Here is a 16,269-nt window from a genome sequence, read left to right as displayed (position 1 = left end):
TGAAACACATGCAACCGTGACATGTTTTATAACATGTTCCAAATGAATGATTCGTTATTTTTGGAGTTGCTGGGGAAGTTAGGCCTGTCGGGTCCTTATTGCTTATGGAAATGGGTAAAATTACAATCGAGTTCAACCGTGGTCCACAAACTGTACGCACGACTGGTGGTGGGTTCTATCCCCTTTCGGGGAAATGTAATATGGGCGGAGTGTCTTAACACAAATTTACCTACCCTATTACGTTCATCATAAAAATTCATCTCGTTTTCAGTATTATAATGATGGCCTTCGTTTTGTATAATTATGTAAATTATATTACATATATAAAGTTATATATATTTTATAATATATAAAAAAATTGCAACTTCAATACAATATGTTTGCATCTTCACGTTATCGCAACCGCCTGACCTCACACTCACGTGATGGCTACACCGTGTTATCTGACGCATATTATTGTTATTCTTTATACGTTGATAACAATGGCGACAAGCCCTTTTTAATTTACAATCGCAAAAAATGTATTTCTTTAAATATAACTATAATTATTAATAATTAGATTTAATGTGAACATTATTATAATTTACGAGTAAATCTAAAGTAAACTAAACGTAAGTCTAATTATCATGGAAATTCTGTTTTAAGTATTTTTTTATATTATTAAATTATTACTTAGTGTCAAGATACTCCGTTCCATAATGTGAATGTCTTAATAGACACTTCAGTTCTAATTCCACCGAATTCTGTATTCCATATTGGATGATGGAACTCAATCAGTTACCAGAGCGAAAATATGAAAATATTAATTATTTCATTTCCTCGAATGGGAACCGAACATATCTTTTCAAAACCAAGGTCCAGGCCCCCCTAGACATCTACACACGTGGCCGTGTTAGTTTCGTTTGGAATCCTGTTAAACAAACATTTGTATTATAATCATTCGCATCACGTAGGTAAGTACCTATATGTGCGTCACAGAGACAATAATCTCAAACATCCATTATAGTTAACTAACAAAGCTAACTAATTAATGCACTAGCGATTCAATAAGCGATTAATATTAAAAGATACCATACACCGTTTATTCTAAAATTGTATGTGAAGTATTGCAGAGGGCATCTGGTAACATATTGCTAAGACACTTCGTTTTCTACTTCCCATCGAATTCTTAAGGCATTGCGTGTTGAGTGGCGGAACTCAACGCCGCGCATTGTCTCGTTACCACCACCGAGGAAAAGGAGATTAACCTCTCTAATAGTATAAGCTCTCTAATAACATTATATCTGCAATTAAAACGCCCATTCATGGCGATCGTTATAAAACATAATATATGTGATTATAATAATAAGTGAATAATAGAAGTCTGTAAGTGCATAATTACATTCTCTTATCTACTAAAATAATACATGACATAGAAAAAATAAAGGGGTGTAGGTTCGATTCCCACTCGAGGAAGTGAAATATTTATTTACGTTTATATTTCCATTTCTTCGCTTTGGCGGTTTCCCCGCGTAAATTCCCGCAGGAATGGGATAAAAGGTAGCCTACATGTTGCTAACCTCATAACCCCCCTTTATCGATCAGTGAAAGTCCCATAAAATTTGGTTCAGCTGTTTCAGAGTTTAGCCTGAACAAACAGACAGTAAGACAAAAACACAATTATTTTGAAATCACAGATAGATACTTCATCTTTATTTATAGGTACAGATAAAGAAGAAGAACTTTTACACATGTCTATTTTTAGTTCTTTTCATACAGCATGAAGAAGACTTAAATTTGTCAACTTTTATAAATTTAACTTTTTCTTTATTTATAAAATTGCTATTTTAAATAAAGCTGGCCCTTTAAAACCTGAAGCCTTAACAGTTAAATGTTGCGAAAGTAATGTTTAAAATGTTATTGATATACTCGTATGGTTGGCTAATTGACAACTTCAACTCGTCTAGATGATATGATCTTAGGAGTTCAATTCTTTACAAGATACAAAACAAATCTATTAAAAATTCATTCCTCCCCCAACTTGTCTTTTATTTATATATATTTAGATATATTTTCTGTTCTGTTCTATTAATTATGGCCCAAGCGTGTCAGTTGAGCACTTCGTCACTTCGCCAGTGTCACGTTGAATGGAGAATAGATGTTTTAGTCACGGCTAGCCGATGTATGCGGACATGTGTTTTATATCATCCATGACATATGTATATCGATTGATGTTTATTCTGATATCATTTGATATTTACTGTGTTACTAAGTTATAAGTTATTTTTCTTACTCTGGCAACATTTAGGGAAATTATGTAATTAAGAACAATATGTTTTTTTACGGATGGCAACCTTACTTAAATTTGGGGAAATTCCCTTTAATGTAGGTCTAGCTGTTTCATCGTACACCTGGTTATCAGAGGTGCGTCACAATAGCGATAAATAATGCTAATAGATTAAAACGTTTTAAATATACGAGGGGAGCCATGCGACTCAAGTCTAATTCAGCTCTCATATTGGAATGTGGACGCGAAAGGCAAGTTCAAGTTGTTGTGTTACCTGAACAACAATATAATATATTGTTAGAAACGACTTATTCTGATTCGTTATTCAATATTATTTTCCATAGGTTGAATAGAAATATAATTTTAAAAATAAATTAAATATTATTACATAAGATGTTACTTTCATAATATTATTTTTCATTCAGATTAAATAAAACATCAATATGGATTACATTGTATGTAATATCAAATAACAAATTTATATTTATTTTAATTTTTAAGTGTAATAATTAATAACTAGGCCATTAATTTAAAACTGATTGAATTACATTTTTTTTTTAACGTTAGTACTGCAGTTACAATGGAAATATTAATTAGATTTTCACATAATTATACCTATACATATCTACCAATTAATGACGACGTGGATAAAGAAAGCGTATTCATATATCATTCTTTTGCAGTTTCAAATCCAAATTTAAGGTTACTGACGAAACTTCAACTAACCTAATGAAGAATTTTAAACATTATCCGATTGGGAATTGGACCAACAACCAATACATTCAATCATTATTAGTTGCTTGGACAGGGACATTAAAAGAGAATTAATTTTTATAAATAAGTCTTTATTTTTTTGTATTATAATGTTTTTTTTTACCTGTCTCAAAACTTTAAACTCGGTATATATAAATGAATACAGAAACCTGTTTTCGTTGTGTAGTCACGTGTTAGGCGCCGCACGTGATGCGTGGACGTCACCGCTTAGTGCTTACTTGTGAACTTAAGTGCACTGTGATCTTGTTTTAAGTTGACCCTATTATTTTACTGAATTTAGCTTCACGTTATATCCCGCACGTAGCAGGGTAGGCAGAGGGAACCTGGCAAACTCACTTGGTTGGTGTTAGAACAGTCCGTTCCTATTAAGACCAGAGCGAGGAAATTAATATATTAAATATTTCATTTCTTCATTTATATATCTACAACCTGTGGCATTTACAGTCGTACGTTTGCGCTCCTGCGCCACCTGTGATGGCCTCAACCTTAATTGAAGATTAGGTAGAAAGAAACTGGCAATATACCTCTTGACCAATAATTTATTTAAAGGAGCTGCGTTGGGTGGCTCCCATACCTTCAAATTATTTATTTAAACTAAAACAAAGTTCATAAAGTAACGTAAATAATTTATATAATAATTAATATTTAAATAAATAACATTATTATTAATATTATTAAATCCAAGGTTTCTATATGATAGTGGATAAGAAATAATTGTAGAATGTAGATGAATGTATTTTTCCCTTCAAAATAAGTATCTGGTTTTAAATTTCGAAAAATTAGGATTATTTATGTATATTTATCTTCACATTCGTGCATTAGAATGGCTTGCAACAGAATGATATATGATATTTTTTGTCACAAGTTTGTACTTATTAATAAATATTGTTTACATTCTAAAATTATTAGAACACTACAGACGTAAAATGTAAAGCAACTAAAATTAATAATAAATTGAGCAAAAAAAAATATTTTGAAATTTCACTAAGTAATTGCTACAAAACTGGGTAAACTCATGTAATATACCGCATTTTACAAACTGGCTTCTATCTATCTATAAGCACTTCATCAGACAGAAAAAAATCGATGTGGGTTGGGTGGGATCTAGTGGGTTCGATTCCCACTGGCCATGATTTTTCTTCTTCGTTTCTAGTCTGGCTAGTTTATATGAAAAAAAAAAGTATTTAGTAGGTACCTAGTACCTACCTACATACTAGATACATCTTATTAGATGACACAAATCCATATAATCCCACGTCCTTCAATATTACTTTTAAACATCGATCATTTAATATTTGGTGGTGTATGATGGAAAGTTTTTATATTGTGCAACTCATCACGTGCCCGTCCACGAGACACGAGCTAGTCGGTACACCTGAACAACGAAACTTAAAGGTCGTTGCGTCGACACGTTTTAAGCCTTTCTTTCTTTTATTTTCTTTGATTATATTTTAAATGGAATGCAGTATGTACTACAGACATACTTTTATTAAATTAGTTAATCAATTTTACATTTTTAAATATAAATTATTATAAAAAAGATACATTTAAAAATATAAAAAAGAAAAAAAAATATAAATACTTATTATTATTACTTTATATTATTTAACTTTTTGGGATAGTCACTGCTTGCTAATAGCAATATTTCAATAGAGATATGAAAAGGCGAAATATTAATTATTAATATTATATATAAGATAAAGATATTATGTGGCTAAGTGTAGATTCTTGTTCGTAACTAAGCGAAAAAATCTACTATTATTATCATTTATGTTGATATCCCTGAATTTATCCACAATATTAGCGATTTAATATACACCTTTTATTTTTAGTTTATTTAACAATTTTCCTCCATTTAAATTTTTTGTAGCAATAGTTTCTGATGAAATTCGAACTTAGTATCATTACGTACCTATATCAAATACACCTACAAAACAAAGCATTAGTCTTATTCAAATAGTAAAAAAAATGTTTTGTATAATTTTACTAAAAATTAAAAGAATCAAATTATGTTTTAACAATTTTTCTATTTTTTTCGCTTTGTAATGAAAAAATGAGTACTAAATGAAAGATGAAGTCCGGCATATACGAATATACTTATCATAGACTCTACCTTTCTACTCTCTTCTTTATTAATTGAAACATGGAAATAAATAAAAATTGTTAAATGTATATAAAAATGTGTAACTTTCAACCAGTGTGTGTTGCCAGTGTTAACATATGGCGCTGAGACGTGGTCCTTCACTACAAGCCTTATCCACAGGCTCAAAGTGGCTCAGCGAGCGATGGAGAGGGCTATGCTTGGTATTTCTCTACGCGACAAAATTCGTAATGATGAAATCCGTAGACGAACGCGGGTTACCGACATAGCTCTCAAAATTTGCAAGCTGAAGTGGCAATGGGCAGGCCATATTGTCAGGAGGGCCGACAACCGATGTGGAAGAAAGGTCCTCGAATGGCGACCCCGTCTCGGCAAAAGGAGCACAGGCCGCCCTCCAACCAGGTGGACCGACGACCTTAGGAAGACAGCGGGAATCCGCTGGATTCAAAGGGCGCAGGACCGGACGGAGTGGCGAGAATTAGGGGAGGCCTATGTCCAACAGTGGACGTTGAAAGGCTGATGGATGGATGGATGGATATAAAAATGTACACTATGACCACACTATCGAAAGCATTTAAGCAAGACAAATAAAATTTAGTTCAGCATTCCACGAAAATGTAATACGATAGTGAAACCACGTGGTACGTGTTCCATTCGCCAACAAGATATCATATATTTTAGTATTTTTCTTTTAACCTTAGTACTAATTAGTTAGTTACACTATTACAAGTGCTTCAATTGACTTTGTTAAACAATATCTCGAAATAAACTCAGGTATTTATATGCGTCATATATTTTTTTAAAATTCTTGTAAGCAATATCGAGTTAAAATGGTGAAACATAAGACATTCGACGTATCTTGACTTAGTCAAAATCAAATTCTAATATTTTTTTCAAAATGAGAAGTTACAAGTTAAATTTTTTAATCGTCAAACAATTTACCACCGCTTCACTAAAATTACTGCTTCAGACATGAGATTTTTTTTTATCGATTGTTTCCATATTGATAGTGATCAATGCTACATTCAATTTTTTATATGATTTCTTTAAAAATAACTCACTGCTCTAATTATATGAATATTACGATTGGTATCACTATAAAAGAACTATTAATTGATTATTCTTTTAGGGTTTTTTTAAAGAAAGCAAGTGAATTGCTGTGCCTTGACAAACTTAAAAATATGTATATATATTATGTGGATACATTATTAAGGTAACGGAACAGAAAAACTTGTGTTTATACGTTTTTTGTTAGTTTTGAGCATTAAAATTCATAAAGGTTATTCGTAATATATATTTATGAAGTCACGCGTGCCGCTTACGATAAACACAGCTCGTGCTCAAATGATCAAATGTTAATTTTCACGTGGACCTTACTATGTTAAACCCAATACATCAAAATAAATGTTACATTTATACAGATTCCATAGTAATGCATCAAGCCTGTATATTGTTAGAATTCAGGCAGAGTATATTAGAATATGTAATAATTTTCAAATTTACTTTTTGTATATAAAAGGTATAAAAAATAAATTAGTAGCAGACTGTAAACATGATAGGTTGTTGGTGTGATTCCCAATTGAGGAAATTATATATTTAAAACTTAACTAACTAACACTCAACACGCAATGCCCCTAAAATTTGGTGGAATGTGGGGAACGGAAGTGTCTTAATGGGAACGGAATGTCTTAACACTAGGTTCCCAGGTTCCCTCCCCTACACTGTTATGTGCAGGATACAGCGTGAAGATAAACAAAAAGAAAAACAAATAAGTGTAAACAGTTACACCTATTTGTTTTTCTTTTTTTATTATATAGATAATAAGTAAAATACGACAAAGGTTAGGTTCCACCATTTGACACGAATAACCAGGAAAGCGGAAAGAATATACTTGATAAATAAATAATTAGCATTCTGTATTCAACACAAAGACGCATTATAAGATGCGTACCTTTCTTTGAAGAATAACATAATTATATTAGAACTTAACTGAGAGTGGTACATACTACAAGCCCAATAATATTTAAAATAATTAATTTACGTATATCTTTAGAAACAAATATTTCCATCTGTCTACCCTGATATATCCGGGATACAACGGGAAGTTAAAAAAGAAGGTTATTGGGTAACATCAAGTCTACATAACATAAATATTTAACAGACTAAAGTATAGGTAAGTGTATAATATATTGAAACCCATCAAAATATGTGCATCAAAATAGATTTTAAACGCCGCCCCGTCACGTGGCTGTCAAGGCAAATCATATCACTTAATGTATGAGACGGAGTATACTGAAACGTGGAATTTTTACACAGTATTGTTTTGTATGTACCTACCTACTTTAAACAATTGTAATTTGTGTTTTCGTAAGTAACAATTGAAGAAGGAAAACGTGGAAATTTATTATATTTGACATGAGAATTCGTATTCGTTTTATGAATAGGAAAATAATTTTCTTCGTATGATTTTGTTTTACTCTTACGAGTATATACTATTTTTATCTGCTTTTGATGAAAACTGAATTAATATGTATGCCACAATGATTATTTGTGCTTATCACAGTTATTATTTTTCACATAATATAATAATAAATACATTTTTTTTTAAATTTTATGTAAGAATAGATAGATACCTATCTATACGTTATTATACCAGACGTGTAAATAAATAATTGTATATATAAGCACTATGTTCATATTTTAATAACATGGAACTAATTTTCTTTATGTTTGCTTTAACAAAACTGAAAAAAGAAAGATTAAAAACTCAAGATAAAAACCTTTTAAAATGTATAATTATTAAGATAAGCACAGTGAATAAATATTATTTTCATTTTGCCCAAATTACTAATTGTCTATTGTCTAATTTTAACATTATTATTATTATATTTTCAGTTATAATTCAAACGACGGGTTCGGCCGCGTTGGGGAACTCAACTTCGCGGCGCCGTCGGAGGACGAGGGCGAGTACCCGTCCAGCGCCTACAAGAAGGGGAAGGTCTCGAGGGCAAGTCATACTGAATATGCCCGATTTTTTCCCTTATTATGATTAATTAAGTATATTTTTTAAGTATTTTTTATGTACATAATTTATACATTTTTTAATATTTTTTTAAAACTTAAGAATGTTTTGTTATTGCACATAATCTAAAAAAATATAACAAATTGTTTTACAATTGAAATCTTATTTGAATATCGATAAAATAAATAAACATTTAAAATCGATTTCATTTTGAAATATTTTTATCTACAGCAAGATCCGATGTCTCATCGAATAATCGAAAAGCGTCGTCGGGACCGCATGAACAATTGCCTCGCCGATCTCTCGCGGCTAATCCCGCCGGAATACCTGAAGAAAGGCCGGGGGAGGGTTGAAAAGACCGAGATCATTGAAATGGCAATAAGACATCTCAAGTTTCTACAGGATCGAGTGAACGGTTTGTTATATTTGAAATCAATAGAAAATATGCGGCCGTGGCCTGGTGGGACAGCTTCCGGTTATGTTTAAATTATTTTCGTTTCACTTCCCAGTTAGGCAAAGCGCGGCGTTAAGTTCAGTTCAACCACTCAAAACACAATATCTCGTTTGCGCGGAATGTTAAGAACGAAATGTCTTAACACTAGTTACTAGGTGTCCTCTGCCATCCCTGCTGTACGCGAAAACAAAATGTAATACTAATATATTATATCTAAACATAGACGCGGCTGTTATGGGTTCGATTCCTAATCGAAGTAATTTTTATTTTTAAAATATTTATTTTCTTTCGTCTAGTTAAGCAGTGTCGCATTTAGCTATCGAACTAGCAAAATCTTTCATATTAGTGGAAAATTCAGAATGAAATAAATAAATCATATTTTTTGAGGGTTTATAAAACGTTGTCTCTATTTGCTTACTATTTCGAATGATGCAAAGGATTCGTGATTACTTTGTTATAATTTACCAGCAATTTACTTAAAAGTTCCACCATCTAACACAATTTCAAAACAAAATAAATATTTTTAAATGCCTCGCAGTATCAGAAATTTCAGTAAAATTAACTAAATTAGGATTAAATAAGTCTAGACGGTACCGATTGTCGTTGACATAGTCTTCTTCGGGTGCTTTAGAAAGCCGAGATTGAGGTACAAATATTATGGTAACATTTAACACGGCGCAATCTTCTCTACAATTGTTAGCGAGTAAAGTTTCAAAATTTTACTTTGTTATAAATATTATCATATTACTTCTACGCTCTACGCTGTTCTCGCTTTTAACTGACTATGATTAGGAAAATACATAATATATCTACATACAAAATTAAAGAACTAAAAATCATTAAATATTCGTTTGTAACGTGTTATCTTATTAAAATAATTACATATTAAATAATAAACAATTTTAGAAACAAAAAAAAATAATATTTATTATCTACAAACGTATATTATATATCACGGTCATAGTCAATTAAAGGCACGCCAATAAAAAAACTGGCGGAAAAAAAGAACCAGCGAGAGCTAAATCAATCTAACCAATGAAGGCAATGTTTCCGAGAGTCGCCCGCGTGAAGGTGTAGCTCTCGTGGGTATGTTATAGCGGAGCGCCAGGGGGCGGACTTCCGAAGTGGGTATCAGGAGGCGGTGACGGAAGCCTTGCGCTTCCTCGTGGAGGTCCAGGGCTTCGGACCGGGAGATGGGCTGTGTGTGCAAATGGCGTCGCACTTGCAGCGGCATGGTGAAGTTGTTACTAAAGGTAATTTTGCATTTCACATTTTTTATTGTCTATTAGTATGTTATTTGGTATTGCATATTATGTTTGTGGATTAAATTCTTGTCTACAAGAATGCTTATATCGATTTATATTTCGAGTTTTTAGTGCTGTAATGTATGTAATGTTTATGAGTAGGGTAATTTTGTTATTTTGCCAATATATAAGAATCACAATTGAATCACAGTGTCACAAGAAACTACGACTCTTTATTGGACTTAATAACAAAGATTGAAACATAGACTAGAATATTGTTGGCAAAGGTACTATTAATATGAGCAAAAGGTATCTATTAATAAAACTATTAATAATATGAGCCATGAGAGCCATTTGCATCATCTACCAGCAACATTTAAGCCATTTCTTTAAGTTAATAATAAGTGAAAACTACAAAATAGATTACTAGTAAAATGAAAAATTATTTTTAAAATTCTTTAAGAAATACAATTTATTAAACATTGAACAAATATTTAAAACATTAAATGATATATAGGTGTACTTAACCATATTAGCTCAATATTATAACACAAAATTTTGTCTTTTAGTAGAGCCAGGTATCAGAGAGAAACAGCGGTCCCATTTAGGATCATCATCAGAGACGGCCAGTTCGTCGAGCAGCTCGCATGGGTTTGCTGTAAAGGTGATACAGAGGCCGGAGCCCCCGCCCGTATTCCCGGAGCCCTATGAAGAACGTCCTATGGAGTCCTACCCTATGGAGTGTGATAGAGGTAAAAAATTATAATTAGTATGCCATGTGATGTAAGAAACATTTTTTTTTTTAAATTATAGTTGACTCTCGATCCAACTTCTGTTAATTTGAAATAAAAAGTAATTTTTAAACAATTTCTACTATTATTAAATAAAAATATTTTCCTTTTATCTTGGCTTTTCGCCAAGCGATCATTATTTAAAAATTCGGCAACAAAACTTTTGGACCTCCTAGGGAGAGACAAAAATCAACGAATTTCAAGAGTTGTGGTTTAAATTTTTCATATAAAAGTCTTTTTTTTTGGTGAAAACTAACAATTCTTAACATTCTAGTGTCTTTAGCTATACCCGCGACGGAGGGCGAGGAAGTACCAGTAGACGGTCGTCTGAAGCGTGAAGTAGCGTTACGCAAAGTTCGCAAGCCCGAGCACAGCGATGACTACCTTCACTCCTATAAGTTCAAGAATTCCATTGAAAGGAGGTTTTCCAGGTCGCAGGATACTGAGGTAAGTCGAATTTAAAGGAAGATAGGCGGAACTCAATCGTTCCGCCACTGAATATGCAATGCCGCACTTTGCCTTATTACAGCGATAAAATTAAAATAAGTCATTCTTCTCAGTGAGCCTCAAATATGGATATTTTTTGTCATATTCATTCTGGATACTTGATCAGGTGGTAGACATATCCCGTTCAAACGCGGTGCCCCACAAGGCGTACTCCCACAAGCGTCGCCGCGCGGCCAAGCCCGCCGCCTCCGCCACCTCCGCCTCCACCTCCACGTCGGCTTCGGGATCTACGGAAGACGCTAGGGATACTTCGCCACAGGTATTTGAACATTGTTATTAAGTCGAAGTTACTTATGTATATATAATATGTAACTATTGAGGAAATGTAATATATGATGATTATTTTAAAATATCAAAATAATAAAAGCTTATGCCAAATAATTTGATAGTGTGGGATATCGGCTACAGAATAAAATAAATCATACAAATAAAAAGTAAATTTACGTTTAACAAAAAATATGAAAAATAGTTAAATTACTTATTGGAAGACGTGGTGGCGGCGCAGTAATTGTATTTAAATTATTTCGCCGCCTTTTGAAAATCTCTTCTTCATTGATAGAATTGTAATGATCGTTTCCCTGTCACAGGACACGTCCAGCGAGTCGCCGCACCACCACCAGTACGACAAGCCGCCGCCGCCCGCGCAGTACGTGCCCGTGTTCGCGCTCAACGCCCTCGGTATGACACTTGACGTTTATTCTTTTTTTAAATTTACGTGGCCATGAATAAAATGGTGTAGAGCCATTTTAATTTGTATTTATAGATTTCAAGTGCAAATTAAGATTTTCGGCCATTTGCAATGTGGCCTCTTTCTAAGCATTAAATATAATAATTATTTTATATAAATTATATGATCCTATATATATTTAAATATTTTATATAAATTATTTTATCCTTTTACAAATTAAATTTCATTACAAAATAAATTTATTCTTTATAAACATTATTTCTAACACCATTATAAGCACAAAGATCACTTACATATCGACAAAAAATTGTTAATAATTGTACTATACCAATTTCATTATTCTATTCTGTTCTGTTCTGTTCTGTTATATTCTGTTCTATTCTATACTGTTCTATTCTATTCATAATGAGCATTACTCTACTCTAAGCATTTTGTATGCAAGTTATAATTTTTACTAAGTAAAGAAAGATTAAATTAACGTGCAATACAGTCGAGTGATTTCTCAAAGAAATGAATTTAAATACCCTAGTTTCGTTTGTTAATACCATGCCATTCTGTTGGTACTAAATAAAAATGATAACATTGCTTGTCGTGGCGCAAGGGCATAAAGTCCCCCAAAGCATAGATCCCCACTCGAGGATATGGAATATTTATTTAAATTTATATTTTCATTTCTTCGCTCTGGTGTCGAGTCAAAGCGCGGTGTTGGGTTCCGTCACTCGATACGCAATGCGTCTAGAATTCCGCGAGAAGTAGGGAAAGGAGTGTCTTAACACTAGGTTCCCTATGCCTACCCTGCTATGTGCGTGATTCAGCGTGAAGCTTAAAAAAAATAAAAAATAATAATATTAGCTTATTTACAGGTAAATACTACGTACCACTAAGCGTAGAATACGCTTGCGTGGCCCGGCAGCTCGGTGCATTAGAGGAACGACCTCTAGCGGCATTACATCCTGTTACAATTCATGTTAACTTTCAACCGTGTCTTGACTGTCGTGTTAAAAGGGAACCAGAAGCAAGATGGCGGCCGGCACATTAAATAAAAATCGAGCAAGATTAGCCATATAGCTAAGTGCAGTTGAGATAAAGTACCTTATTACTTTTTTTCTCTAATTAGAGTGATGGGTACTAAAATGCTGTAACTACAGTGGTGTCACGTATTTTCGAGCTGGAATCGCATTAACAGGAGCCAAGCCCCACTACAAATTAGATGGACTCGAGCCAAAAATATTTTCGAGCAATGTTAAAGTGCACTCAAGGAACGATAGTTAAGCTAAAAATCGGAGTAAAGTAGTAAGTAAAATACCACTCTCAAGCCATGCTATCTAAAGTCAGGTACTCAAGCTGAGTTAACTCAACCAGGGGCGTGTGTGTGTGAGAGTGCACTCGAGCCAAACAAACTAAAGGCACCCAAAAATACAGGCTAATTAATAACCTAAAAAAATACTTAAGCCATATGGACTTATTAATTATTTTAATTAAAGTTATGTGTAAAGGTGGTGTAACAGCCACACTGTGCATTACCTCAAACTTTACGATAATGTTATCAAACCAAATGTGTACAAGCGCACCAATCCTACCCGCATCATACTTTTAATGGTCCTTTTAAAATAAAATTATGTATGTGCAATACAACCATTATTAATTTTAAATTAGTGATTCAATTATAAAGTATAAAAAAGTTATGTTTGAAATTTAATGATTGGCATTGTTAATTTTATTTAAAAAATGAGATATTTTTACTATGTCTTTAGTGATGAAGAAATTAATATTTCTTTTATACGAAAAGTATAGTTTGTAAAATTTTAAATTAACCTATTAAGGTTTAGTATACACTATATCTGAATTTTGTAATTATCGTAAAAATGTATAACATTCGTAACAATGTTTGCTCTTGTTGAATAGATACAGGTGCTGGTCAGTATGAATTTAAAAAAACACTTATTAATAATACAGACTATATTTTTTTTACTATGTAAATAGTTTTTTATCTGTATAATCTATATTATAATGTGTTTAGCCTTATGTTTAAATGTAAATATAAAGTTTAATCGTTTTTTAATATTTATTCGTATAAATAACAAATTAATATTTTTTTCTATTTCCTTACCTTTTTCTATCTACTTAGTACCCTGTTAGCGTAAGTGAAATTATTATAATTTATATACCATTTTACATTCCATGGTTAAATCAGAAGTTTTGTTGATTAAAAAAATACATACTTATATATAAAATGTTTAGTTAAGTTTTAAATATTTGCTTCAATAATTATATTTCCGATTTATGTCATAAATACTATGTATTTTGGAAAACGGATAAAGAATTTAACATGGTAGCGGGTGTCGAACCCGTGCCTCTTGGAGACTAACCTACGGACGTTTTCTAAGAGGACGGTTTCCGAGAGGCGTGCGTGGCAATACGCTACTTTTGAATTTTTATAAGTTTTCTCAAATATTTAATCATTTTTTGTGTGGAATAACATTTTAAAAATATTAAAATTGTCTATTATAAGTTTTGTAAATAAATAGGATTTGAGGGAGAAAGTGTCAGTGTTGTAAGTCTCGGCTGTGATATTTGTTCGTACCTAGTCAAGTGCAGGTGATGCTTGACAAACTGATTTTTTTTTTCAATAAAATAACAGTTTTATGTGTATTTTATTAGTTTAAATTATTAGTTCTTTTTTATTTACCGCCATCTTTTTATTTTTGTTTTGATGTAATTTTTGTTTTTAAATCAGAATTACTAGCAATAGAAATTAAACTGTAAATATGTTTAGATAGAGTGCACATTATTTTAAAACAAATAAAATAAATGTTTTATAACATGTAATAAATTAATTAGAGCGTAAACCTGCTAAATCATTTTTTTGTATGTACTCATACATTTATATACCATTTGAAATTGTAAAAAAATACATCTCATCTATTTCATAGAGTAGAGAATACAAATCAATTTTCGAAATTGTCAAAGCTTTCTGATAATATACTTAAATTTATTACAAACGTTTCATAAACGTCTCTTCTGAGAATTTGTTTAATATTAGCAGGTTTAGACTCTCAAGCCGACGATATGTAATGAAGATTTCTTCTATTAAAGTTTCATTAATATTTTTCTGTATAATCTGTTATAAATATACTGTTTAACTAGTTTTATAGAAGTGCAAATATATTCATGTACCAATTTATCTGTTGCTTTAATTAATCTTTACAAAATATAATAAAATGTTAAATATTTTTTTCCATTTCAAGTTTTTTTTTATATTAGTAATTAATTTATTTGTATCGATATTATCCATATTACAGATAATAAAATGTACCTTTCCATCCATATTACAGATAATAAAATTATCCAAATAAAATCAGACTGTTACATTTTACTTTAAGGGTGCTGAACTTTTTGATAATAAATAAATATATTTTGAATAACACTTTATTGCGTTGCGTCGTTTATAAGACATTTCCTGCTGAATGTTCTATATGTAGCTATAAATTAAGTATTTTTAAATTTTCATCATTAAATACTATCAGTGCCAAAACGATAGAATAAGTGCAAAATAAAACAAAAATTAAGCAAAGTGGTGAAATTCGAGAACTGCCCGTTATAAGTTATTAACTTATTGAGATTGTTTGATTTCCTTTGTTTTATTTCTTGCAATAATATTTGTCTTCTTCCAACCAAAATAACGGTAATTAAATGTTATGTTTATTATTTATATTTTTGGTGCACAATTTCATTGTGTAATTGTTGTTGATTTTAACATCAAATCATTGTTTTTTTAAGCGGAGAGCTTACTTTACCATTAATTACTAGTAATTGAAATTTTGTAATTAAATATAGAAAATACATTTAAATATTTTATAGTATTGTTTATTTTTTCCTCTGAACATGTCCAAAGTATACTTACCCTCCCCTCTACGATATACGCTGAGCGTATATCTGGTCTGGGGATACGCTGACTTGATTGAAGCTAGTGTAAAAACCACTTGTTTCCTTCATAGCGACTATATTTTGTAAATAATCTATCTATATATATAAAAGGACTTGTCCTCACTGACTGAGGTAAGACGCACGCACAGCCGTAACCGCCGGTTGTTAGAAACGTTAAATTTAGACAGATGTTTACTTTCGTAATCTGGACATCCACTAAGAAGGGATTTTGAAACATTTTAACCCAAAAGGGGTGAAATAGGGGTTCAAAGTTTGTATGGAAAAAAAATTAAATCGGCACCGATTCTTATAAAATTTGAAATTTAGATTTTTAAAAGTATTTAATTGAACACGTGTTTCATCGTTTTCTAGAATTCTTCCCCTAAGGGTGCAAATAAGGGGTTGAAAGTTTGTATAGGTTTTTTTTAAATCGTCACCAATTCTTATAAAATTTGAAATTCGGACTCTTAAACGTATGCTTCATGGTTTTCTAGA

General features: G+C 31.7%; 1 protein-coding gene across 3 annotated transcripts in view; it reads left to right on the top strand.

Annotated features, from left to right (window-relative positions):
* The window catches only part of cwo (transcription factor cwo), a 29,513-nt gene extending 13,808 nt beyond the window's left edge, over nucleotides 1-15,705 (top strand). The window contains exons 2-9 of one of the 3 annotated variants that reach the window (XM_085196495.1): nucleotides 8,037-8,148; nucleotides 8,395-8,578; nucleotides 9,715-9,870; nucleotides 10,434-10,613; nucleotides 10,927-11,099; nucleotides 11,266-11,418; nucleotides 11,747-11,837; nucleotides 12,711-15,705. In XM_085196495.1, coding sequence (XP_085052621.1) covers nucleotides 8,037-8,148; nucleotides 8,395-8,578; nucleotides 9,715-9,870; nucleotides 10,434-10,613; nucleotides 10,927-11,099; nucleotides 11,266-11,418; nucleotides 11,747-11,837; nucleotides 12,711-12,886 — 1,225 coding nt within the window. In that variant the 3' untranslated portion in view covers nucleotides 12,887-15,705. Of the gene's footprint in view, nucleotides 1-8,036; nucleotides 8,149-8,394; nucleotides 8,579-9,714; nucleotides 9,871-10,430; nucleotides 10,614-10,926; nucleotides 11,100-11,265; nucleotides 11,419-11,746; nucleotides 11,838-12,710 lie in introns of all 3 variants that reach the window. The other 2 variants (XM_085196494.1, XM_085196496.1) reach the window with 2 other exon arrangements.
* The last annotated feature ends 564 nt before the right edge of the window (nucleotides 15,706-16,269 follow it).

The sequence above is a fragment of the Heliconius melpomene genome, chromosome 13 (assembly GCF_056956725.1).
Source record: "Heliconius melpomene rosina isolate 202511_hmr_F chromosome 13, ASM5695672v1, whole genome shotgun sequence".
NCBI lineage: Eukaryota > Metazoa > Arthropoda > Insecta > Lepidoptera > Nymphalidae > Heliconius > Heliconius melpomene.
This window is presented reverse-complemented; position numbering and strand designations above follow the sequence as displayed.